The sequence below is a fragment of the Pristiophorus japonicus genome, chromosome 1, assembly GCF_044704955.1.
Source record: "Pristiophorus japonicus isolate sPriJap1 chromosome 1, sPriJap1.hap1, whole genome shotgun sequence".
NCBI lineage: Eukaryota > Metazoa > Chordata > Chondrichthyes > Pristiophoridae > Pristiophorus > Pristiophorus japonicus.
Window position 1 is genome coordinate 231,243,839 of NC_091977.1, and position 26,249 is coordinate 231,270,087.

Sequence of the window (26,249 nt, forward strand, 5' to 3'; positions counted from 1 at the left end):
TTTACTAAACTCGACATGTGCCACAGTTACCTGCAAATATCCCTAGCAGAGAACAGCAAACCGCTCACGGCATTCACAATGCATAATGGTCTGTATCAATATCAATTCATGCCCAACAGACTATCTTCTGCACCGTGTATTTCAGATGATTGTCATTACTATGCTAGCAAGCATAGAGGGAGCCCGCAATCTGCTTGACGATATCATCATCCATGGACGGACAATGGAAGAACATGACCAGCGACTTCACGCAGTTATGGCTAGACTTGCTACACATAACATTACACTTAATACCGATCAGTGTACATTTGCTGCTGGAGAAATAAACCTTCTGGGCTAGAGTCACAGCACAAGGCGCTTGATAACATTGAAGCGATGCTCTCAATGATTCCCTGAGATTCAAGTCGCATTAATGCTGTCATTTCATCATTCCTCGGCACTTGCAACTTCTATCTGAAGTTCGTCCCGCACTACGCGCACATTGCCGAACCACTTTCCAAGTTGTTGCGCAAGGACATCCCTTGGGAATGGGCAGATTCCCAGGCTCAGGCATTCACCACGCTTGAGGAGAAAATCACATCCCCTCCTATCCTCGCGCACTTTGATCCGAATGCCACTATGTACGTCACCACGGATGCATCAGGCACCAGCTTGGGTGCTGTGCTCTCACAATGGATTGATGGCCTGGAACACCCAGTCGCCTTCAGCTCTCGCACACTCTCATCTACAGAATGTAAATACTCTACAGTATTGCATCTACACATGTGAATGCTGGCACATCTACATCTATGGCAGGAAATTTATCCTCTGTATGGATCACCAAGCACTAACTATGCTATTCACTACAACTGGATCTGGGCACAGATCACTACAAATCAGCCAATGGTCAGAACGCTGTCATCAGTATAACTTTGATGTACAGTGCATCGCTGGCAGTCATAAATACGTAGCTGACCTGCTCAGCCATTCCACACCTGTTTCAGACTCTGGTGCTGACTTGTTCACAGATGACGGCACATATGTCACGTCGATGATCAGAAACCTTGTCTCCTGCGATGAACTCAAAACCGAATCACAGAGTGATGCTACGCTCCAGCAATTGAGCTACTTCCTCCAGACTGAGTGGCCTAAGCAAATTCCGGAAGAGCTGAAAACCTTCCACAGACTTCGCGATGAATTTTCCGTTTGGAACGATGGCTGCCTAGCTTGTGGTGGTAGAGCAGTAATTCCCAAGTCGCTTCAACAGAGCGTTCTCTCATTGCCACACGATGGACACCCTGGCATTGTCCGCATGAAGCAGAGATGTCGCGATTCAGTATGGTGATCTGGGATTGACACTCGCATCGAGGAGTTTGTCTCACACTGCAAAGCATGCAATCTGAGAGAAAAGGCCACAAACATTTGACCAGCGCCAATTAAGCCCATTCCATGGCCACAAAGACCATGGCAACAACTTCAGTTGGATATCTTCGGTCCAGTTGAAACAGCTCCACAACACCAGCGTTTCCTTGTTGTAGTACATGACCTGCATTCCAAATGGCCAGAAATTGCTACAACAAGTTCAGTGACCTCATCAACGATCGTCACTATTCAGCAGTGTATGTTCACAAAGTGGGGCTTCCCAGATATCATAATCACTGACAATGGACCACAGTTTGTGTCCGACCAGTTTGTGGATTTCCTCATTCATCATGCTATTGAGCATCGCCTTACTGCTCGGTTCAATCCTCAAAGCAATGGAGGTGTTGAGCGATTTAACCGTGTCATCAAAGAGGGTTTTGAAATGGAAACCTCGCAGCAAGCTAAACATTCGACGAAGCAGTTCAAACCATTCTCCGCACATACCGTTCGGCAAAGCACTCGCTAATGGGGAAGCCACCCGCTGAGCTTATGATTGGGCGGAATCTTCGCTGGCTACTGGACATTCCCAAACCCACAGCCAAACCTAGTATGAAGATAACCATACTCGCATCCCAGATTTCGGAACGCCAATGAAAAGCGAAGTCATACACTGACACAAAACGACGCGTTCAAAAGCCCCAACTGAAGAACGGAAATTGGGTCAGAGTTACGCGCCCAAACCGTAGTCATAAGCTCGCATCTTCATTTTTGCCTCCAAAACAGATCGGACGAAAGTTCAGCCCTTACACCTACGAGCTCAATGATGGAACTTGATGGAACGCTCGTAGACTGATCCCAACTCACAGGCCAACAGATCAGCCAGATGGAACAGAGGCACAGTCCTGTTTCCCAATGGATAACCTCGATCAAACACCGCAAGCTCCATACCGGTCTCAGCGTATCAGAACATGGCCTGGCTATCTCAAGGACTTTTCCTGTTCATAGACTGTGGTTTTAAAAAGGGGGAAAATATGTTGTGTTCATTATTTATTTGTTACAGCTCACAAGATGGGCATTAGGACCCTGCGGGAGCTATACACAGTTGCTGTATTCATTCTGGTTCATGCAGGTTTGGGGACACTGTTATTTCTTTAGATGCTCTGATAATGACTCCACGAGGCAAAGTATTGCACTTGAACTGTAGTGACCTTAGTCCGTTTAATATAACTCGAGTGAGGATGCCATATGGTGGACTCCCTTTTATACCTGGGTACCTGTGGTATACAGGTGACCCCTGGGCCTCCACCAGTTGCGCCCTCTAGTAGTGCCAGCATAGTGTGTACAGTGTGTACCTTATTGATGGTACCTCCTGTAAACAAGTCCCCATCTTATGCAACTATACAGTGACTACACAGAGAGTATATCTATAGTCTGCATATATAACATCACTCTCCTCCAAGTTTTTTGTGCCAATACCTTTGCACTATGGGCTCTGGCTTAGCTCTCCCCAGACTTAAGTGCCAATAGCCCTTGCACCTTAGCTGTGCTTTGGCTTGGTTCTCTCCCTGTTAACCCCCAAGTCCTATTGCCACAACGTTGGGTAGTGGTTACCAGTTGGGATGATTCGATGATGCGGTGGGACTTCAGTGGGTTCTGAGTGTGATCCATGTGTGTGTCCATGGCTACATGCATCCATTTCCCACCTCCCCCCCCCCCCCCCCACATGTAGATCATGCCGGTGGCTCATCACATTCATATACATTCATATACATTCAAGTCCAGAAAAGGAAATTTGCATTTGTGGTACAGTTGTGAGGCAAGTACATTTGACTGGTGGGATACATTGATGGTACATCTTTGGGATCAGTGCTGGGGTCAGCACCAGTGCGTGAGGACAAGCTAGTTCCAGAGCTACTGGATGGTATCCAGGCAGCCTAGTGGCGGCGCGTTGCCCAGTGCTGGCAGTGGGAACCCGGTTGGCTCGAGTTGCCCACTTTTGGGGCCTTTGTTGTTGCTCCTAGTGTCGGGAAGGTTCACAGATGCCTGTGACCTCCCTGTCCTCTCCTTGCGCTTCGGGTCGCTGCTGCTCTCAGAGGAGCAGTTGTCTAGCAGTGCACAGGGAACTGCTGATTCGCTTGCCTGGGCGTTATTTGGTTTGGGATCCTGGCTGGCCTCGGTCCCAATTGGGAGAACCGCCGTGGGTGACCCCTCGCTTCAGGGCATTGCCTTGGCGGCGATGGGGTCTGGGGACTGCACCTTAGCGCAGTTTGCTCTTTCAGGCTTGTGGCGGTTGATACCATCGGGTGCCTGAGAGGTGGAGCCGATCGGGGGCAGGGTATCAATACCAGTGCCGTTGCCCTCCTGAGATCACTTGCTCTGCAGCTTGTCTATTTGAGCTGCTTGTGGCACACTCCATGGTGCATCACTCTGGTCCCAGGGGCGCAGGCTACAGCATTGGGTAGCCCGCTGGACCTGTGTGCTTCCGATAGCTGTTTGCCCGCTACATAATCAGAATACAATTGAAATCCTGCATCGCACAACGTTTCATTGCTTATTGTAGATAAATTGTAGCTCCGATCGCAATCGCCTGACTTTTCTTTGCTTATTACATGTATAAAACTCTAATCATCAATTACAAGCTTTACATTTAGCTCTCAGTTGTTATTACATTGTGTGAGAATGTGGGACTGTCCCTTGAAGTGTGATGGGTTGCTGGCCTCCTTTAAGAGAGCCTGGCTATCTTTACCACAATCCTCTTCTTCGCTTGGTACCACGTGTTGCTCCATCAGTGCTGCACCTCGTGGTCTGGCTGCCGCCATCTTTTCCTTCAGTGCATCACCTCGTGGTTTGGGCGCCATCTTTCATCCATCCACTATATCAGCTGCTGTGATCCTCTTCTCCCCCGGTTTCTGCCACCGAAGCTGGGAAGTCGCCTTTGAATCCGATTTTCTTCCTCCGGAGTCCTGCCACTGGAGCCTGGAAGGTGCATTCGGGTCATCTCAACTGGATCATCTCTGCGCAGTCGTGCGGAGCGGTCTGTGCCTCGGGTGCAGTGCTGGTCTGCTTTCTGGTGCCGGATCCAACCTCAGGTGGGGGCTTGTTTTGCCTCTGAGCACGGGGGACATCGATCACTGGAGGTATGAAATTTTCCCCGCTCCAATGGACCTTTTCCATCCGAGTAGCGTTGGTCCATCACCTGCAACAGTGGTAAGTTGTGCACTGCGCCATCATGGAGTACCTTAACATTCGCACTACCAACGACTAGGATGAGGTCATTGGTGTAGGTGAGCAGCTTTGCTTGAACCGGGACCAACTTGGGTCATTCAATTTGATTGTCCCATAGCCTCTCAAAGGCTTCTTAATTCATTACTGACTGGCTCGCCCCCGTGTCCACTTCCATGAAGACTGGAGCGCCATTTATCTTGACTTCCATTCTCAACGGGGAACATTCTGTGGTGCAGGTGAACATTCCATACACCTCATCGTGGGGCTGAGCTGCCTCTCTGACTGCCTATTCATAATCCGCGCTGAATTCATGGCCCTCTGCAGACTCTTCATCAACACGGTGAGTCCTATTTCTCTTACACATTCGCTGGAGGTGGCCCTTTGTGCTGCAGCCCTTGCATACATAGTCTTTAAAGCGGCACTGGTGAGCCCAGTGATTTCCTCCGCAATGCCAGCATGGTGCTAACCGATTAGCCCCCCTCGGTGGACTCAGAGTTAAGGGACTCGGGGGCCAGTTCTCTCTCTCCTGAGGAGATTCACATTCTACAGTCCAGCCTCTAAAAGGCGCCACTCTGTGCACAGTACTTGCCGGGTTTGTGTCCTGAGGATGAGTCATCTGCCTAGAGCCACAGGTCGAGGTCATGAATGCCTGGCTCCAGGTGATGGCCTTCTGCAGTGTGACTGTGGTATCTGCAGATAGTAGCCTGTGAAAAAAGCCCTCGTAGCCGATTCTGATGACAAAGATATCACGCAGTGCTTCGGTGAGGTGTTCGCCGAAATTACACGGTGCCACCAGCCTCCTGAGGTATGCAGCATATTTTGCGATTTCCTGCCTTCAGGCAATCGGTGGGTGGTGGGTATATTGGTGTCTGGCTGTGAGGATGCTCTCTTTGGGCTGGACTTGTTCTTGGATCAGCATTACAAGCTCCTCGTACATCTTGGTCGTTGTCTTCGCTGGTGCCAGCAAGTCCCTGACGAGGCCATAGACGGTGGGCCCACAACTGGTGAGCAGGATAGCTCTGTGCTTATCAGCCAGTGTGGCCGGATATCGCCTGCCAGGTCATTTACTGTGAAGAAATGGTCGAGCATCTTGACAAAGGCATCCCAATCATCCCCATCAGCGAACTGCTGCAACGTACCAAAGTTAGCCATTTTTGCGTGAAAGTCCATAATCTTGTCGCCAATTGTTATGTCTTTAGATGCTCTAATAATGACTCCACGAGGCAAAGTATTGCATTTGAACTATAGTGACCATAGTCCGTTTACTATAACTCCAGAGTGAGGATACCACATGGTGGACTCCCTTTTATACCTGGGTACCTGTGGTATACAGGTGACCCCTGGGCTTCCACCACTTGCGCCCTCTGGTGGTGCCAGCATAATGTATACAGTGTGAACCTTGTTGATGGTACCTCCGGTAAACAAGTCTTCATGTTATGCAACTATACAGTGACTACTCAGAGAGCATATCTATAGTATGCATATATAATAGACACCATTTTGGGTTGTTGTATATAGAATACGATTTAAGTTACTTTACTCCTGGCTCAGTTTGTCAGTTATTTACGCATACACAGCACTGCCGATCTGTCCTATGTGCGTCATAAGAGCGCGCGTCGCCGATGTTTCTTCCCAATGGCAAAATTCCGCCAAAAAAATCTTCCACCTGTCACACGATGCCAAAAGCTGCTTTTTTTTTGCCACTGCAGTGAGGTTGTAGTCCAGCTAAAATGACGGTATGGCTCCCATTAAAGGGGAGGACCTATTATGCTGCCGCCATGTTTTTTTTAAAAAATCGGCCGACTGCCATGTTGGGCCGACAATTATGCCCCCGAGTTCTGCCGGGCCTCCAACAGGCAGCCTGGTAAGTCCTCTTGGTTGCCAGGCTGCTGGCCCAGCCGAACCTTCCCTGATGGTCCAGTGGACTGAAGTTTAAAAATCGCACAGGCTCTCCCCTTTAAGTCAAGAGGAGAGCCGTGGTGACACGGCACCGTGATGACGTCATCAGTGCTACACTGATGACTAACAGCGGCGGCCATTCTGCCCACACCAACTTCCGTCCCTCCAGTGTGCTCACCGCCGCACTTCTGCCTCCATTATGAACAATTTCCGGTCTGCCGGAAGAAAAAGCCAAAGAGTGGAATTTCGCTCAAGAGGCCACCACATCCACCGCGTCGGTAAAAACATGAGAAACAGGATAGGTGCACCCAGTTTCCAGTGGTAGGCAATTTCGGCCCCATAGAATTTTACAGCACATTCAGCCCATCATGTCTATGCCGACTCTCTGAAAGAGTTATCAAATTAGTCTCCCTCCCCTACTCTTTCTCCATTGCCCTGTAACGTTCCCCCTTCAAGTGTTTATTCAATTCCCTATTGAAAGTTACTATTGAATCTGCTTCTATCACCCTTTCAGGTATTGCATTCCAAATAGTAACAACTCGCTGTGCAAAAAAAAATGATTTTCATCTCCCTTCTGGTTCTTTTGCCAGTCACCTGTGTCCTCTGGTTACCAACCCTGCTGCTGCTGGAAACAGTTTCCCATTTACTCCATCAAATGTTGTCATGAAGTTGGTCTTCATTTTCCTTGCAAAACAGGAGACTTTGAGGTCAGATCTAATTGACACATCAAGGTTACTAAGAGAATTGGCAACATTGATTGAGGAAAGTTGTCCACTGTGATGAATGGGTTCAAATACAAAGGGCGCAGTATTTTAAAAATTCGGAATTTAGGAGCAAGAAGGATAACGAAGGAATATGTTATCGGACACGACCATTTAAGCAAATAGTACAAGTTAGTTCAAGACACATCCGGGTTAATTTCTCGAGATTAAAGGAATTGAGGGGTATGAGGAGAAGCCATGGTGATGGTTGATCTTTGAACAAGGGATGACTTTTTTCTGTTCCTAATGATTTTTAAGCTCTTAAGACAGTTGGGCAAAGTTACAAAACAAAGCATTATTCAATCGTCTCAAGATACGGCCATGAAGAAATTGCAGCATTCCTTTCAGGATGATTAGGTGATTGTCAATGGTTAGCATCTATACAGAATGGAACACATAGATGCTGGCAGCGCATTACAACGCAGCTACTGAAACAAACAGCTGTAATGATGTCACATTAATGGTGTGTGAACACCAGGAGAACTGTAAGTTATTGCTTTAAATCATCTATAGTTTATTTAATTTTTTTAAATGAAGTTTTCTTATCATGATAGAGGGTGATCCTGAGAGGGTGTGATGGGTAAGCTCAAGATTGAAGAATATAGGGATGTACAGACAGGGATGACCAAATACTCCAGGGAACACAATGGTTCCTGTATGTTGGAAATATCATCTGTCAAATGCAACTGGTGAGCACTGAATAAAGTGGAATGTGATGTTGGAGCAACATCTTTGAATTTTTACTAGATTGCCTTAGAGGATCAGGGAGAAATTATACAGAACTTTAACTTTCTGGAAATTTTATTCCTGGATTTTAACTTCCCACAGGAAATGACCCAAATATATTGAAACCTTGCTGGTAAATTTTACATTGTCTGTTGTCCAACAGACTTGATGAGACAGGTATTATCTTCTTCTGTTGGAACCTGAATGTACATGGCATACGAACCAGAGGTGATTTGAAGTAACTTTTATTTTAACGCAGCAAGCTGGAATGCACTGCCTGAAAATTTGGTGCAAGCAGATTTAATAGTAATTTTCAAAAGGGAGTTGAATAAATATTTTATACATCGAATATACAGCACAGAAACAGGCCATTCAGCCCAACCAGTCCATGCCGGTGTTTATGCTCTAGTCGAGCCTCCTCCCATCCACCCTTATCTAACTCTATCACCATAACCCTCTATTCCTTTCTCCCTCGTATGCTTGCCTAGCCTCCTCTTAAATGCATCTATACTATTCACCACAGCCACGCCCTGTGGTAGCCAGTTCCACATTCTCACCGCTCTGTGGGTAAACTATTTTCATCTGAATTCCCTATTGGATTTCTTGGTGACTATCTTATACTAATGGCCACAAGTTGAAGCACTCTCTCTGTACTTACTTTGAAATGGAAACATTTGCAGGGCTATGTGGAAAGAGCGGGGGAGTTTGATTAATTAGATAGCTCTTTCAAAGAGCCGGCATAGGCACAATGAGCCAGATGGCCTCCTTCTGTGCTAAATGATTCTATGATTGGAAGTATCACATAACCAATACCATTGAAGGCTAATTGAGGAGGGTGAGTCAAGTGGATGACTGGGGAACATATGCCAAATTATTCGTATTCCATATCGATACAGAATATTTCTTTGAAATAATTGGGGCTTCCAAGTGAGTTGCTTACAGGTTTCAACAACAACAACAACTTGCATTTATGTAGCATCTTTAACATTGTAAAATGTGCCTTGGCATTTCATAGGTGAGTTATCAGACAAAATTTGACACTGAGCCACTTAAGGTGATATTAGGGCAGATGACCAAAGGCTTGGTCAAAGAGATAGGTTTAAAGGAGATACTTCAAGGAGGAGAGAGAGATAGGGCCCAAGTTTCGGCCTCAGTTGCTCCTGATATTTTGGAGCAACTGGTGTAGAACGGAATATCTTAGAAATTCAAATTCTCGGCATTTAGTTTGCTCCAGTTCTATTCAGTTAGAACAGTTTCACTTTGGAACAGAATTTTTTTTTCAAAAGGGGGTGTGTCCGGCCACTTACGCCTGTTTTCAAAGTTTCGACAGTGAAAACTTACTCAAAACTAACTTAGAATGGAGTAAGTGAAGATTTTTGTACGCTCGAAAAAACCTTGTCTACACTTTAGAAAATCAGGCGCAGGTTACAAATTAGGCGTAGGGAACGAGGTCGGGGGGGGGCGGGGGGGGGGGAGGGAAGTCATTAAATTCTACAATCAATCCTTCGTTATACTTATACAAATATTATACAAATAAATCCAACCTGAATAAAAATTTATAAGCAAAGAAAAGATTAAATAAACAATGTTCCTACCTGTGTGAAACAGCAGCAGCCTTCGAGCTGCTGTGCTTCAGGCAGGCCTTTCATGTTGGAGACAGGCAGGGGTGTGGCGTCAGTGTCTCGACGGCAGCCCCAACAGCGGCAGCAAGCAGCCTTCGCGCTGAGCTGCTGTACTGCAGGCAGGCCTTCATTCTGTTAGTGGCTGGCCGGCAGCCGAAGGATCAACACCGGGCGCACGCAGCTTTTCAAGGGGGCTGAGGCCATTCGGCCATGGGATAGGAGAGGCGACAGTGGCTGGCCGGCAGCCGAAGGATCAACACCAGACGCACGCAGCTTTTCAAGGGGGCTGAGGCCATTCGGCCACGCTTAAGGGGCGGCGTCAGTGGCTCGATGGCAGCCGAGTCCTTTTAAAAATGCCAGAGTGCCAATGTTTGTTTGACACTGCGCATGCGCGCAGGGTTGCCGGCATCACGATGGCTCATTTAAATTGGACCCGCCCCCCACTACTTACAGATTCGGCGCGAGTGTTTGGCTTCGCCCCCCGCTATGAAGAGCGTGCCGCGCCAAGCTGAGATCGAGCTCCGAGGAGCCGGAGAATATCAAAGTTTTTTTCTAGCGCACTTTTAGGCGCGAAGAACAGGCGTCCAGCTCGGAGGTGCACCGTTTTCAGCGCGGGCCGAAACTTGGGGCCATAGAGAGGTGGAGTGGTTTAGGGAGGAAATTCCAGAGCTTAGGGCCGAGACAGCAGATAGCACAGCCACCAATGGTGGGGCAATGGCAATTGGGATACGCAAGTGGCCAGAATTGGAGAAGTGCAGCGATCTCGGAGGGTTGTAGGGCTGGAGGAGATTACAGAGATAGGGAGGGGCGAGGTCATGGAGCAATTTGAAAATGCGGATGAGAATTTTAAAATTGAGGCACTGCTTAACCGGGAGCCAATGTAAGTCAGATGATGGATGAACGGCACTTGTTACTGGTTAGGGTACTGGCACTTCAATGTGCATTAGTCCAACCAGTGCTAAAGACAAAAATCACCTCTTGGGGACAGAATACAGACTTAATTTAATGCAATGATGTATGGATAAACATACAAGTCTTCACATAGTTTTGATCACGTATTCTGAGTGAATTTACTAGCTGCGTTTGAAGGGAATTTAAGTTGGCGATAGGGGTACAACACTTTCTCACCAATTCTCCAACCTGCATTCATTTCATTGGTAAATTGGTCAATTTAGTTTATAATTCTCACCTTCCGAAATTCTCAATCTTGCCTGAGCAGTCTGAGGGATGGTGCCAAGCAGATTGTTATGCACTGAGAAACTTTGCCAAGTGAAAGGGAAGGAAGAATTTGGAGCAAGAATCAAATTTGGACTACCGCTGAATGCATTCTAACATTCTAAATTACATTCCTCTTCACTTACAGAGATGTCTGTGCGCTTTACTGGATAGGGACGATGGGTGGGCACTGAGCAGGTGGTTGAAAAAGAGGAGAAGCAATAGGAGAGAAAGAAAACATGGTTGAAGAGAAATATCCTTGAGGTGGGGCAAAGTGGCTGAGGGAGTAGCTGTCCATAGGAAAGTGAGGGAATATGGAATGTGAAATGCTAGTTTTGCTGGATAAGAGGCTGCATGCAGGATAATATGGCTGGAGGAGATCTTGGAGGTCGGAAATGGTGAGATCATGGAAGGATTTTAAGATGAGGACAAGAATTCTAAAGTGACACAGAGAGCCAGTGGAGTTTGTCAAGGATAATGACAATGGGGATAGGGGCTTTGGTGTGCATGTGAACGTGAGTCATGGAATTCTGAATGTTTATAGAGGGTGCAAGCATGGAGGTCAGCAATAAAGTCCAGCCTCAAAGCAATGAATTAGGGTAAACACCCAGCTTAAGACAACCACTAGCAAAACCTGAGAAGTTATCACCTACTCACTGACTTAGTATTAATGTTGCATTATAACTAGCAAGAAAAGGTGTGCGAGAGTCAGCTGGGTGACTGGCCGTCCAAATTTCTCTCACTCCTTATGGGGAAGCACACAATTTTCAATCATTGTGAGAGCAGGGCCGAGATCAGGTACTCTTTGTTGGAAAGTAATGGGGCAAATTCACATCTATCGATGTGGACACAGATTGCTGACGCAAAGATACCACTGCAACATGGGATCAGTGAGTGGGAAAACATACTTAGAGAAATGAGGGACAAAAGGAAGTTCAGGAAAGGAAAATGAAAAGCCTGTGGTCTTGAAATGACACTGCGACATGATTAGCATCTGTATGCAATTCCTTTGTTGCTATTTTAACAGAGTTTAAAAAAAAGGGAGGTTGTTATTTCCTCCATTGAAGTAACGGACAAGAGAATTGCATAATATGTCAAGCATTCTTATGTTAATCCTTGCCAGTGTAACGGCAAAGGTCTATATTATTAATAAATAAAACATAAGACTGCTCCCTTCCTGGTTATTACAATTATTATTCAACAAGCCTAAGAGCACTCATTTTCCTCACTTTGCAACATCAGATTATTATTCACATGGACCTGCAATGTTAGGCATGGAGTATGGGATTCATGCTGTGCTAATAAACAGGAACAGTCATTTGTCATTAAGTCCAAAATAATTGCATGATTTGCGGGATAACTACTGAAACCAGAGCAAGTTTCTTGTCACTTTCTCTTCCTGGTTTTTCTGCAATTCTCCCTGCTATGACTCCATGGGCTCATTTTCCCCAATGCCGTTTTTTTGGCGGATTGCCAGAGATATGGCCGTTTTTCTTGGCCCCGACTACTCCAAAAAAATAAGCAGCAAGTTTCCCCATTCTATTTTTTGAAATTGGCGCCACGCAGCCTGTCCTTTGGCTTCGGGGGGTGGAGCCTAATGTCTGCGCTGAAAAAACGACCCCCCCACCTTCTGCGCACACGCAAAAATAAAGGACGTTTTTGACGTGATTGCTATAGGCACGCATGCCCAGTGCAGCTCCCTGTTGTGTATCTGTAAAGCATGCACTCCCATGTTCCGCCACCAGGGAGCTCATCCCCTGAAGTCCCAAGGGATCTCAGCATCCCTTGGGAGCACTGTATATAAGTTGGCCCCCTAAGGCCTATTACTCACTCTGGAGTGTCTTATTAAAGACTGAGGTCACTGATACTTTAACCTCCCTGTGTGCAACCTCATCTGAGTTAGGAACACAACAACTGGCGACGAGAATACGAATCCAACGCAAGATGCAGCAAACTGTGGGCATCCTGGAGAAGTTCTCGGAGGGTGAGGACTGGGAAGCCTATGTCGAATGGCTAGACCAGTACTTTGCAGCCAATGAGCTGGATGGAGAAGGAAGCGCTGCAAAAAGGAGAGCGGTCCTCCTCACAGTCTGCGGGGCACCGACCTACAGCCTCATGAAGAACCTTCTGGTTCCGGTGAAACCCACAGATAAATCGTATGAAGAGCTGTTTACATTGGTTCGGGAGCATCATAACCCGAGGGAGAGCTTGCTAATGGCGAGGTATCGGTTCTACATGTGCCAACGATCTGAAGGTCAGGAAGTGGCGAGCTACGTTGCTGAGCTAAGGCGATTTGCAGGACAATGTGAGTTTGATGGCTACCTGGAGCAAATGCTCAGAGACGTTTTTGTACTGGGCATTGGCCACGAGACCATCCTATGAAAACTTTTGACTGTAGAGACACTGACCCTCAGTAAAGCCATTGCGATAGCACAGGCGTTTATGTCCACCAGTGATAACACCAAACAAATCTCTCAGCACACAAGTGCTAGCAATGTTCATAAAAATTAACTGGAACTGTGTTTGTGAGCAGAAATGTACAGGGCAGAACCCACGAGTCTGCAACTGCCAGCAGGCCTCAGGTGACCCAGATGACGCAGAGTCCCCAACAAAGAATGAATGCAAGGCAATTCACACCTTGTTGGCGTTGTGGAGGTTTCCATTCAGCCTATTCATGCCACTTCAAAGGATATGTTTGCAAGAACTGTGGAACAATGGGGCACCTCCAACGAGCTTGCAAACGAGCTGCAAGCTCTGCAAAACCTGCTAACCACCACGTGGCAGAGGAAGAGCGGTCCATGGTGGATCAAAGCAATTTTGAGCCTCAGAGAGAGGAGGCAGATGCTGAAGTACACGGAGTGCACACATTTTCGATGAAATGCCCACCTATAATGCTAAACATAAAATTGAATGGCTTACCCATAGCCATGGAACTGGACACTGGCGCTAGCCAATCCATCATGAGTAAAAAGATGTTTGAGAGATTGTCGTGCAATAAGGCATTCAGACCAGCCCTGAGTCTCATCCACACGAAACTGAGAATGTACCTCAAAGAGCTTAACATTGTCCTGGGCAGCGCCATGATCAAGGTCACCTACGAGGGCACGGTGCATGAACTGCCACTCTGGATTGTCCCGGGCGATAGCCCCACACTGCTTGGAAGTAGCTGGAACTGGGATGACATCCGAGCACTATCACATGTCAATGAGGCCTCATGTACCCAGGTTCTTAACAAATTTCCTTCCCTTTTTGAGCCAGGCATTGGAAACTTTTCCGGGGCGAAGGTGCAGATCCACTTGGTCCCAGAGGCACAACTCATTCACCACAAGGCGCGAGCGGTACCTCACATGATGAGGGAGAGAGTGGAAATCGAGCTGGACAGGCTGCAACGCGAGGGCATCATCTCCCCAGTGGAATTCAGCGAGTGGGTCAGCCCGATTGTTCCAGTACTCAAAAGTGATGGCACGGTCAGGATTTGCGGTGATTATAAAGTAACTATTACTCATTTCTCGCTACAGGACTAATACCTGCTACCTAAGGCAGACGACCTATTTGCGATGCTGGCAGGAGGCAAGACGTTCATCATGCTCGACCTGACTTCGGCCTCACCTGCATCAACACGCACAAGGGACTGTTCATCTACAACAGATGCCCGTTTGGAATTCGGTCGGCTGCAGCGATCTTCCAGAGAAACATGGAGAGCCTACTGAAGTCGGTACCACACATGGTGGTCTTTCAGAATGACATATTGGTCACGGGTCGGGACACCGCGGAGCACCTACAAAACCTGGAGGAGGTCCTCCAGCGACTGGATCGCGTAGGGCTGCGGCTGAAGAGGTCGAAATGTGTCTTCATGGCAACAGAAGTGGAGTTTTTGGGGAGAAAGATCGCGGCGAATGGCATTCGGTCCACAGACGTCAAGACAGAGGCTATCAGGAACGCGCCCAGGCCACAGAACATCACGGAGCTGTGGTCGTTCCTGGGACTCCTCAACTATTTTGGTAAGTTCCTACTGGGGTTAAGCACCCTCTTAGAGCACCTACATGTGTTATTGCGCAAGGGTGAGAACTGGGTTATGGGGAAAAAAAACAAATAATTGCTTTTGAGAAAGCCAGCAACATTTTATGCTCAAACAAGCTGCTTGTATTGTATAACCCGTGTAAAAGACTTGTGCTAGCATGTGACGCATCGTCATACGGAGTCGGGTGTGCATTACAACAAGCTAACGCTGCGGGGAAGTTGCAACCTGTCGTCTATGCTTCCAGGAGCTTGTCTAAGGCTGAGAGGGCTTACAGCATGATTGAGAAAGAGGTATTAGCATGTGTGTTCGGGGTAAAGAAACTGCATCATTACCTGTTTGGCCTCAAATTTGAGCTGGAAACCGATCACAAGCCCCTCACATCCCTGTTTGCTGAAAACAAGGGGATAAATACTAATGCCTCAGCTCGCATACAAAGGTGGGCACTCGCGCTATCAGTGAATAACTATACCATCCGCCACAGGCCAGGCACCGAGAACTGTGCGGATGCTCTCAGTCAGCTACCATTGCCCACCACGGAGGTGAAAATGGCGCAGCCTGCAAACTTGTTGATGGTGGCACAGCCCGCAGACTTGTTGGTCATGGAAATGTTTGAAAATGATAAATCACCTGTCACGGCCCGCCAGATTAGGACTTGGAACAGCCAAGATCCTCTGCTGTCCCTAGTAAAAAACTGTGTACTGCATGGGAGCTGGGCCAGCATCCCCGTTGAAATGCAAGAGCTAATCAAGTCGTTCCAGTGGTGAAAGGATGAGCTGTCCATTCAGACAGACTACCTGTTATGGGGTAACCGCGCAGTGCTACCCAAAAAGGGCAGGGAGACGTTTATCTCGGATCTCCACAGCACACACCCGGATATAGTAATGATGAAAGCGATAGCCAGATCCCACGTGTGGTGGCCCGGTATCGACTCTGACTTAGAGTCCTATGTACGGCAATGCAGCGTATGTGCTCAGTTGAGCAACGCGCCCAGAGAGGCACCACTAAGTTTGTGATCCTGGCCCTCCCGACCATGGTCGAGGATCCATATCGACTATGTGGGCCCGTTTCTTGCCAAAATGTTCCTGGTGGTGGTGGATTCTTTTTCAAAATTGATTGAATGTGAAATAATGTAGGGAAGCACCGCCACCGCCACCATTGAAAGCCTGAGGGCCATGTTTGCCACCCACGGCCTGCCTGACATACTGGTCAGTGACAACGGGCCATGTATCACCAGTGCCGAATTTAAAGAATTCATGACGCACAATGGGATCAAACATGTCACCTCGGCCCCGTTTAAACCAGCCTCCAATGGGCAGGCAGAGCGGGCAGTACAAACAATCAAACAGAGCCTCAAACGAGTCACAGATGACTCACTCCAAACCCGCCTGTCCCGAGTACTGCTCAGTTACCGCACGAGACCCCACTCGCTCACAGGGGTGCCCCCGGCTGAGCTACTCATGAAAAGGACACTTAAAACCAGACTCTCGCTGGTTCACCCCAACCTGCATGATCAGGAAGAGAGCAGGCAACAGCAACAAAATGTAAACGATGTTCACGCCACTGTGTCACGGGGAATTGATCTGAATGACCCTGTGTATGTGCTAAACTATGGACATGGTCCCAAGTGGATCGCGGGCACGGTGATAGCTAAAGAAGGGAGTAGGGTGTTTGTAGTAAAACTAGACAATGGACAAATTTGCAGAAAGCACCTGGACCAAACGAGGCTGCAGTTCACAGACTGCCCTGAACAACCCACAGCAGACACCACCTTTTTCGAGCCCACGACACACACACCCAAAGGATCAACGACACCACACCGGACCAGGAAATCGAACCCATCACGCCCAACAGCCCAGCAAGGCCAGGCTCACCCAGCAGCCCTGCAGGGCCAACAACACGCCAGCCCAGCGAGGGCACAGCCAACACACCAGAACAGACATTTGTACCGAGGCGGTCCACCAGGGAAAGAAAGATTCCCGACCGCCTCACCTTGTAAATAGTTTTCATTTTGACTTTGTCGGGGGGGGGGGGGGGGGGGCGGGGCGTAATGTTGTGTACCTGTAAAGCATGTACTCCCATGGTCCGCCACCAGGGAGCTCATCCCCTGAAGTCCCAAGGGATCCCAGCATCCCTTGGGAGCACTGTATATAAGCCGGCCCCTAAGGCCTGTTCCTCAGTCTGGAGTGTCTTAATAAAGACTGACGTCACTGTTACTTTAACCTCCCTGTGTGCAGCCTCATCTGTGTTAGGAACACAATACTCCCAGTCTGCATTCGGCCATTATTGAAGAGCCAGTTGTGTGTGAGAACTTTAATTCTCAGTGGAAAAATCAGAGCTGCAATACAAGATGCAACGTGGTGCAAGGACCAAGAATTTCTTACAGGATGAAGTGGAGGCACTAGTTACTGTGATCGAGGCCAGATAACACGAGCTGGACACCAGCAGAGGTCACATAAAAGTTTCACCAAAAGAAATGAAGAAACGCTGGAACCAACTTACAGAAGATTACTGTGCAATGGTGACCACCCCGAGGTCTGGAGGTCAGTGCAAAAAGAAGTGGCAGGACCTTGGTCAAGTAGTTAGTGTAAGTAATGTTTTCATTTATTCACTGGATTTGCAATTTTAAATGTGACCATCTGTATATGTCCCACCCAGCATTAAGACTCCCTCTCTAAAAAGTTATGTTTCATCTTTGCAGAGGAAGGTGACACACAATAAAAGGGAAAAAACTCAAACAGAAGCAGGCTCGGCAAATCTGCACCCACTGACACACTTGGAAGACAGGGTCGCTGCTTTGATGGGTCCTGCCTGGAGAAAAGCAACCACCACTGCACAAGCTGGGCCCACACTTGAGGGAGAGGGTAAGTCCTGCAAATTCCACAGTCTGGCTTTGCTAAATGTTAAGTACTGTGCAGGCTAGCCATGCTTCAGTTCATGGGGCTGTCTCCATCAGCTACGCTTCGGTTAATGCAATGTGCTATCTTTAATCGTGGTCCTTCAAATCAGCCTGCTGCCTGCGCTGTGTGAGCCTACTCATGCCACCCACCCTGCCCCCTCCTCTGCTGCTAAACATTTGACTGTTCTGTTATATTTTGCAGAACTTGAGGCCAACCTTGACGATGCAGAAGAAGATTCAGAAGCGGACGAGCCTGAAGAGAACATCTTCCAATCCCACCTTGCAGACCAAGAGCATGGGAGTAAGGGGGAGGGGTAGGTGATGGATGAGGCCCCCACTGTTGTACTCACTCTGGAGGAGGTGCAGGTGCCGCCCATTGAAGTGCCACCCCCTTTCCTGAGTGATACGAGTGTTATTGGGACATTCCATGGTTTCCCAAAGTTCGAGGCTGGGATTCCAGTGGGGTGCAACGAGGCACACCCAGGGCCCTACCATCCGATACTGCGGGTCCCAGTGGGATGCAGCGAGACACACCCAGGGCCCCACCATCTGAGGCTGCGGGTCCCAGTGGGATGCAGTGAGCCACACCCAGGGTGAGGAGGGGAAGGAGAGCTCAACAGTGCTCTCCTGAGGTACAAGACCTAACAGATATATTTCAGATGATGGCAATGAGCGCGGAGAGCATTGACCTTACACGATCACTCCAGGACACCATCAGTGAGGTGGGTGATGAGGTATCGGGACTGTCGGGAGAAATAACAACACTCTCACTAGAAATGGGAACACTTTCCAGGAATGTGAGGGAATGTCTCAGGCAGCAGATACAATGTCAGTGCACATGAGAGAGGGAATGTCATTGGTAGCTGAGACACTGTCGGTGAACATGAGGGAGGGAATGTTGGAGGTAGTTGACACACTGTCAGGGCACATGAGGGAGGGAATGTCGGAGTTAGGGTTAGGGTTAGGGTTAGGGTTAGGGTTAGGGTTAGGGTTAGGGGCACGATGACCCGCCTTCCTCCGCCGTCGTGCTCCAGGTTCAGGTAGTTGCACGGCTTCCTCGTCCTCCTCATCATCATCTGCATCTTCCTCCTCATCATCAGCCACTCTCACCTCAGGTGGGTCTTCTACTACTGCTGCTGCTGCCTCATGATGGCTAAGTTATGCAGCATGCAGCACACAACAGTGAACTGACCGACAATTTCAGGGGAGTACAGCAAGTAGCCTCCGGAATGGTCCAGGCATCGGAAACGCTGCTTCAAGATGCCAATGGTCCTCTCTATTATGCTGCGCATCGCAATGTGCGACATGTTATATTCCCGGTCAGCTTCCGTCCAGGTTACACATAGGAGCGTCATGAGCCAGATGGTGTGGCTGTAACCTTTATCTCCCAGTATCCAGCTCTGCCCTTCTGGCTGCTGCTGAAACATGACAGATATAGCACTCTCGCGTAGGATGAACGCATCACGGGTGCTCCCAGGGTATCTTGCATCAACTGACATGATGCGATGTATGTCGTCAGACAAGTCGCACATTAACGGATTGGAAGCCTTTTCTGTTCCTGTATATCTCAGAATCCTCCAAAGGTGCTCGCAAGGCAATGTGGGTACAATCAATGCAGCCCTGTACCTTTGGGAAGTCAACAATCCTGGAGAAGTCCACAGCCCTTTCATGCATTGCCTGGGCGGTCATGGGGAACTTTATGTTGTCATTCCTCCGGGCATATAGTGCAGCAGTCACCTGCCAAATGCAGATATGTGTTGCATGTTGAGAAATGACGCACACATCCCCTGTTGTGGCCTGGAACAATCCAGATGTATAGAATGAAAGTGCAGCTGTAACCTTCACTTCAACTGACAAGGCAGTCCTCCTGATGCTTCTAGGTTGCAGGTCAGCTTTTACTAACTCACAGATCTCAGTTACAACTTCTCTGTGGAAACGCAGCCTTCTCATACAGTCTGCATCACTCAGGTGCAGGTATGAACGCATGTTTCGATAAACCCGATGTGGGTAAGGCCTCCTGCCCATCATCCTATGTGCTCCGAGGTTCCTCGTGCGATGACATTGAATCAATCATCTCCTCCGCGGCACCATCATACAGAAGGCTTGCACGAGGTATGGCATTGTCTGTATTGCCCCCATGATTAAATTGTACCTTTGTAAGAAGCCCAAAACAGCAGGCAGGACAAGCTTCTTTGTTGTATCTCTCCCCAAGGTTGACGCCCTAGTATGGACCACACCCAGGTCTGAGCATGCGCAATAAGCTTGCTTAGATCGAGAAACCCCCGCACCCCTGGCTTCATTTGATACTGATTGCTGCATAGTGTAAGGGTTCTCATCCCTTCAGTTCGGCTTCCACCCCCCCCCCCCACTACCGCCCACCCCACCCTCCTCGGGCTTCATTTGAAGCTGAGCCCCGAGCCCCCGTGTCCGGACGAGGGACCGATTCTGCCGGCCGACTATTAAAAAATTAAGCTTGATGATGCATATTTAATGTGTTCTTGATTCCCTCCAAAAATTTGCATAAAAACAATGGCGTCTTTCTGCGTCGATTTTTTGATGTGCGCTGGTTTTTCTTAAGTGCCCAGAAGGCTTTTTGGGATTGGTCACTTACACCGTCCGAGGAGAAATGTATGTTGGCCAAACTTGCATAAATGTGAAAAACTGGCGCAGACATCAGGTTACGCCCCCTATGACGCAAAAAAAAAAACTACCCTAAAAAAATCATAACGAACTGAGTTATGCTGGCGCACAATCTTTGGGGAAACTTGGATTTTTAAATTTAGGCCAAAAAAAGTGGCAGCGCCAAAAAAACGCCTAAATCACTGGGGAAAATTGAGCCCATATAGTAAGGGATTTAGAATAAGCCATTAAAGATGAGTTCAAGTTATATTACATGGCATAGGAGTTATCTTAAGGGCAAAATTACACTTTGATGCTGCAAACTGACTGCTGACTGGGATCTCCCTTTGCACTGCACCCTATGGGAAATGGACACTGACCTACTGGACTGCAACTGCTCAGTTCTGTAAAGCGTTTCATTAGAATCATTATTGGGCTCGAGTTTCTTCGACTTAGCGCCGGCTGCCGCCGAGTTTTCTTGGCGGTCTCGTTTTTTGGGCGCACTCCCCTCCGAGCGAGTTTGGTCAGGTCCTCACGCCGACGGGGAGAGAAGACCACTGGGGACCGTCTGCTGGTGTGCAATGCCCACAAAAGTCCTCCCACCCGCTGAGTTCCCAGTTTGGTCCAGGCGGTCCTCCGCTCCAGCAGAAGAGACCGCTGCGAGGAGGCAGGAGTTACTTGAACAGTAAGTATGAAGACCTGCAAAAAAAGGTTAGTGCACTTCTTTTCTTTATTTCTTTTGCAGGGATTTAGGTCGATGGAGTCCTCTGAAGGATTTCTGCTGTTTTTTTTTATTGTTTTGAAAAATAAATGTATTTCACCATTTCCCCCTCCCTGGGCCCGACTCTATCCTCGGCGGTAATTGGCTGCCCAGAATGGGACCAACCGCCCACTGCCACCCAGAATCGGTGTGCAAGGCCCATTTTTGCCGCCGGGTGATTTTCCCCACATTTTTTCACGATCTTAGCGGTCCTTTGGACGGTACTTGGGTGGAACTTAGGTTTCACCAACTTGGGCCCATAGAATCCTACAGCACAGAAGGAGGCATTTCAGTCCATCACGCCTGTGTCGGCTCTTGAAAGAGCTATCCAATTAGTCCCCATAGACCTGCAATATTTCCTATTTCTCTAATTCCCTTTTGAAAGTTACTATTGAATCTGCTTCCAGCATCCTTTCAGCCAGTGCAATCCAGATCATCACATTTCGCTGCATAAATTTTACTTAACAAAATGAGAAAACTGAGAAATTGTGGTTCATCTAAAATACACTAAAACCCTTATAGCTGGCTTTGAAAAGGATGACTACAGGGGTAACCATATATTAGCAAGAACTTTATGAAAACAATTTAAAATATTATATTATATATAAATTTTGCCAACTCACTCAATTTGGAGAAGGACTACAATGCTCTATAATAGTTTTAATGTTTATTTTATTCAACCCGAGGTTTAGACATAGCTATTAGTGAATGTATTATATAAGAGACTCTCCAGTGATTTTTGAATTGCCCACTTTCCGCTAACTGCCTGTGCATGGTTGAGGCATACACTGCATTGCACTTACATTGGAAATGACGCACGCACACACAAAGGGTACTCCATGTATTGACCATTTGAGCGGGTCAATAGAGAGAAACTATTTCCTCTGGTGGGTGAGGGGTGGTGGGGGGAGTCTAGAATAAGTGGGAATAACCTTAAAATTAGAGCTTCTGTTCACACTTCACACAAAGGGTAGTGGAAATCTGGAACTCTCTCCCCCAAAAAGGTGTTGAGCCTGGGGGTCAATTGAAAATGTCAAAATGGGGATTGATAGATTTTTGTAAAGCAAGGGTAATTAAGGGTCACAGAACTAAGGCGGGTAGATGGAGTTAAGATACAAATCTGCCGTGATCTAATTGAATGGCGGAACAGGCTTGAGGGACTGAATGGCCTCCTCCTATTCCTACGTTCCTAGATGATGAACCTTTCTCAGTGGGAGTTCACATCGGGAAATGGTGGATGTGCTACCCACAAATTTCTAGTCAGCTGTGCCATGTAATATCGTTATCTCATCTTTAGTGGGTTTTTCTGACTCCCTCACATAGAGTGATGATAATAATAGTACAAAAACCAAGATGTCAACTGTTGCTCAGTGGGTAGCACTCTCGCTTCGAAGACAGAAGCTTTTAGGTTCAAGCCTCACTTCAGAGACTTGAGCACATAATCCAGGCGGACATGCCCATGCAGTACTGAGGGAGTGCTGCACTGTTGGAGGTGTTGTCTTTTGGAGACGTTAAACTGAGGCCCCCGTCTGCCCGCTCAGGTAGACGTAAAAGATCCCATTGCACTAATTTGGAGAAGAGCAGGGGCATTCTTCCTTGTGTCCTGGCCAATATTTATCCAATCGTGCACTGCCTTCGATTTTCTGTTTTGATTTTAATAAAAATAAAGACGTGTATTTATATAGCACCTTTCACAACCTCAGGATGCCCCAAAGTGCTTTACACCTGTCATGTATTTAATTGTCATTGTAACCCATGTATAAACTGACCTAAGTTGTACTCCATGAGAACATTGACCACTAGGTGGTGAACTTGTGGGAGACACTCCTAACCTGGACTTTCAGGTATAAAAGGGGAAGCTCCACCCACCTTCATCACTTCAGTGCTGGCTAATAAAGGTTACTGGCCACAGAGTGACCTTCTCTCAAGTATGGGCCTCGTGTGCATTTATACTGTATAGTAAGGACATATTAACACCTAATGAAGTTTTTTTGAAGTGCAGTCCTGCTGTGATGTAGGAACTGCAACAGCCACTTTGTGCGCATCAAGATCCCGTAAACAGCAATGAGAATCCAAGGAGAACTTTCCTGCTTTTCTTCGAAAAAATGCCATTGCAATCTTTACACCCACCTGAGAGGACAGACGGGACCTAAGTTCAATGTCTCCAACAAACGTCTCCGAAAGATGGCTCCTCCATCAGTGCAACACTTCCCCAGTACTGAATGTCAGCCTAGATTTTGTGCTCAAATCTCTGGAGTGAGACTTGAACTCACAACCTTTTGACTCAGAGGCGAGAGTGCTACAACTAAGCCACGGCTGGCACCTTTATTTATTTGGATGGCTATTTTCATGGTAGCGATATCCTACCATATTGCATCAAACAACTTTAACCCAGAAGCTGGTTACAGTAAAAAACCCACTGAGAGGTTCAGACATGTATTCTGTGTAAGTTGAGCTCGCAGCAGCTTTGAGAGCTTGAGCAGTGTCTGTAAACTACATTCTGCTCCAGTGTCTGGCTAAGAGATTGGAAATGATCGTGTTATCCTCACAGCCAGGCAATTTAAGTGCTTGTAAGACGGCATGCAACTTGTGACTGTTCAACCTTCCTAAAATAGACTTATAAAGCCCATCTGGGCAGACCAGCACTTTAGGTATCATTTCTGTGCAACTTGCAAACTGACATGTTGCTTCCCTAAGCCAGCATCAACAGCCAAAGACAACATCAACCAGAACAACTTGCATTTAGATAGCACCTTTAACATAGTAAAGTATCCCAAGGCACGTTAGAGGAGCAATTATCAAACAAAATTTGACACCACACCACATAAGGAGTTATTAGGACAGGTGACCAAAAGCTTGGTCAGAGAGGTAGATTTTACGGACCGTCTTAAAGGAGGAGAGAGAGGTAGAGCAGTGGAGAGGTTCAGGGAGAGAATTCCAGAGCGCAAAAGGGCAGAATTGGAGGAATGCACAGATCTTGCAGGGTTGTAGGGCTAGAGGAGGATACAGAGATAAGGAGGGGTGAAGTCATGGAGGGATTTGAAAACAAGAATTTTAAAATCGAGGTAGTCAATGTAGGCCAGCAAGCACAGGGGTGATGTGCGAACAGAACTTGGTGTGAGATAGGATACGGGCAGCAGAGTTTGGGATGAGCTCAAAATGTTTCTGCAATAGCATGTCTGTCTAGAATAGGGACTACAATTTAAAAATTTTAATATCTGTTAACCGTGAGTTAAAAGCAATAAAGGTGTACAACGTAAATTACTCAGCTCCTGAGCTAAGGGGAGCATTTCCCCACCACCCCCTCACCCCGCCCCCCCCCCTCCAATGCCAGTGGATCTTTCACATTTCAACAAGCCATCATTTCAATTTTCAACCTTACATTTCACTCATGCCAAAAGATCAACTGATCAACTCTTCTAGCCTATCTGAGAAGCGAACGGTAAACAGGAGAATGCCTTACTGCCGCTTGCAGGAAAGCTCCCTTGGTGAAGGTGCCACCTCCTCGGTAGCTGATAGCGGGGATCTCCTCATTCAGCAGAGAGCACTTGTGCTGGTGGTACTGGGGGGCCGAGATGTAGTCGACCCGGGGCACCACATTGTTCTTGGAGGAAAAGGTCACAATCGCCACCCGGGTGGCGGACGGCACCACCGGGAAGTCAGAGAGCAGCTTCTTGACGAACTTCAGCTCATTGACGAAATTGGCGCTGCCCACGCTGGAAGACTCGTCCACCAGAAAGACCAGGTCCAGGCTGAGGCTCTTCTCTCTCAGCTTCCGCACGTTCCGCTTGAAGACGGCGCCCAGCTTGAGCACTCTGCTGGAGCCCGTGTTCAGGGCGTTGCGGCGCTCTTTCAGCTCAAACGTCTTTCCCGTTAAACCGTTCCTCTGGAAAGTGAATGGGAGATAGGAAGCTAAGCAGCAGGCAGCATGTAGAAACAAAGAGAGAGTTACAGCCTGCCGCATGATCCAAAAAAATAAAAACAGGTAAAAAAAAAGAGCTAAAAATAATAATTCAGTCTTTGCAGAACATCCCAGGTTTCCTGCACAGTTTGTTCTGTAAAACGGATACAGGCAAAATAATCTCTCTCCCTCGATATCGTTTCTTATAACCACACTTTCTCAGCAGACCAGCACAAGGAGTCAGGTTGTGATAGGATGAAACTTAAGTGTCTTTATGAGTCTGACACTGAAGCAGGGGCGTTTTTTTTTTAAATTGCTGGAGTAACTGAGATTCCTTGTCGCTGCTACATATGCAGTCAAGCTATCAGCATTCCCAAAGAAAACATCAGCACAAACTTCCTGATTGATCCCATATGTCTGGCAAAACCAGATACTGAGAGTGCCATTTTAATTGAAAACACTTTGGCACTTTTCAGCCCCGATTGTTTAAATGACGCGGTTTCACCTTGAACAATGGCACTTCTCCCAGATTGCGTCTGCTAAACAATCATGAAGTTTTTTTAAAATTAAACTAAATGTAACTTTGATGAATGTGCTCAATCCCTAATCTATCCAGGAGGATAACTAGAGCCGGAGATTGACACATTCCATTAAACGCAGGCACTTTAAGCAGCCTTTTCAAACCATGTTTTATTTCTTACTATAACTTTTGCCCTATACATATTAGCAGACAGCTTTAGGGACTGAGTGAGGAATGAGTTGGATGAAAACTACTTCAGCTGCTAAACCAACGCATTTGGCAAGAATACTCAAAAAATTTGCTTCATTCTATATTACTGCTTTGAAAGGGATTTCAGTCAGTGTGATTCCAAATCAACTTACATAGTACATTAAATGTTCTTTGTGTAAATAGAAAGAAAGACTTGCATTTATATAGCACCTTTCTTTCACAACCTCCGGACGTTCCAAAGCACTTTACAGCCAATCACGTACTTTTGAAGTGTAGTCACTGTTGTAATGTAGGAAAATATGACAGCCAATTTGCTCACAAGCTCCCACAAACAGCAATGTGATAATGACCAGATTATTTGTGTTTGTTAGTGTTGTTTGCGGATTGAATATTGGCCAGGACACTGAAATAGCACCGTGGGATCTTTTACATCCGCATTTGGTTTAACACTTCATCTGAAAGACGGCACCTCCGACAGTGCAGCACCCCCTCAGTACTGCACTGAGAGTGCCAGGCTGGATTTTGTGCTTAAA

At 47.3% G+C, this 26,249-nt stretch overlaps 1 protein-coding gene across 1 annotated transcript in view; it reads right to left on the minus strand.

The window, feature by feature from the left end:
• Positions 1 to 25,056, minus strand: part of svep1 (sushi, von Willebrand factor type A, EGF and pentraxin domain containing 1) — a 420,503-nt gene extending 395,447 nt beyond the window's left edge. Inside the window, exon 1 of the mRNA XM_070887865.1 lies at positions 24,549 to 25,056. Coding sequence (XP_070743966.1) covers positions 24,549 to 25,049 — 501 coding nt within the window. The 5' untranslated portion in view covers positions 25,050 to 25,056. The remainder of the gene's footprint in view (positions 1 to 24,548) is intronic.
• Positions 25,057 to 26,249: the final 1,193 nt, after the last annotated feature.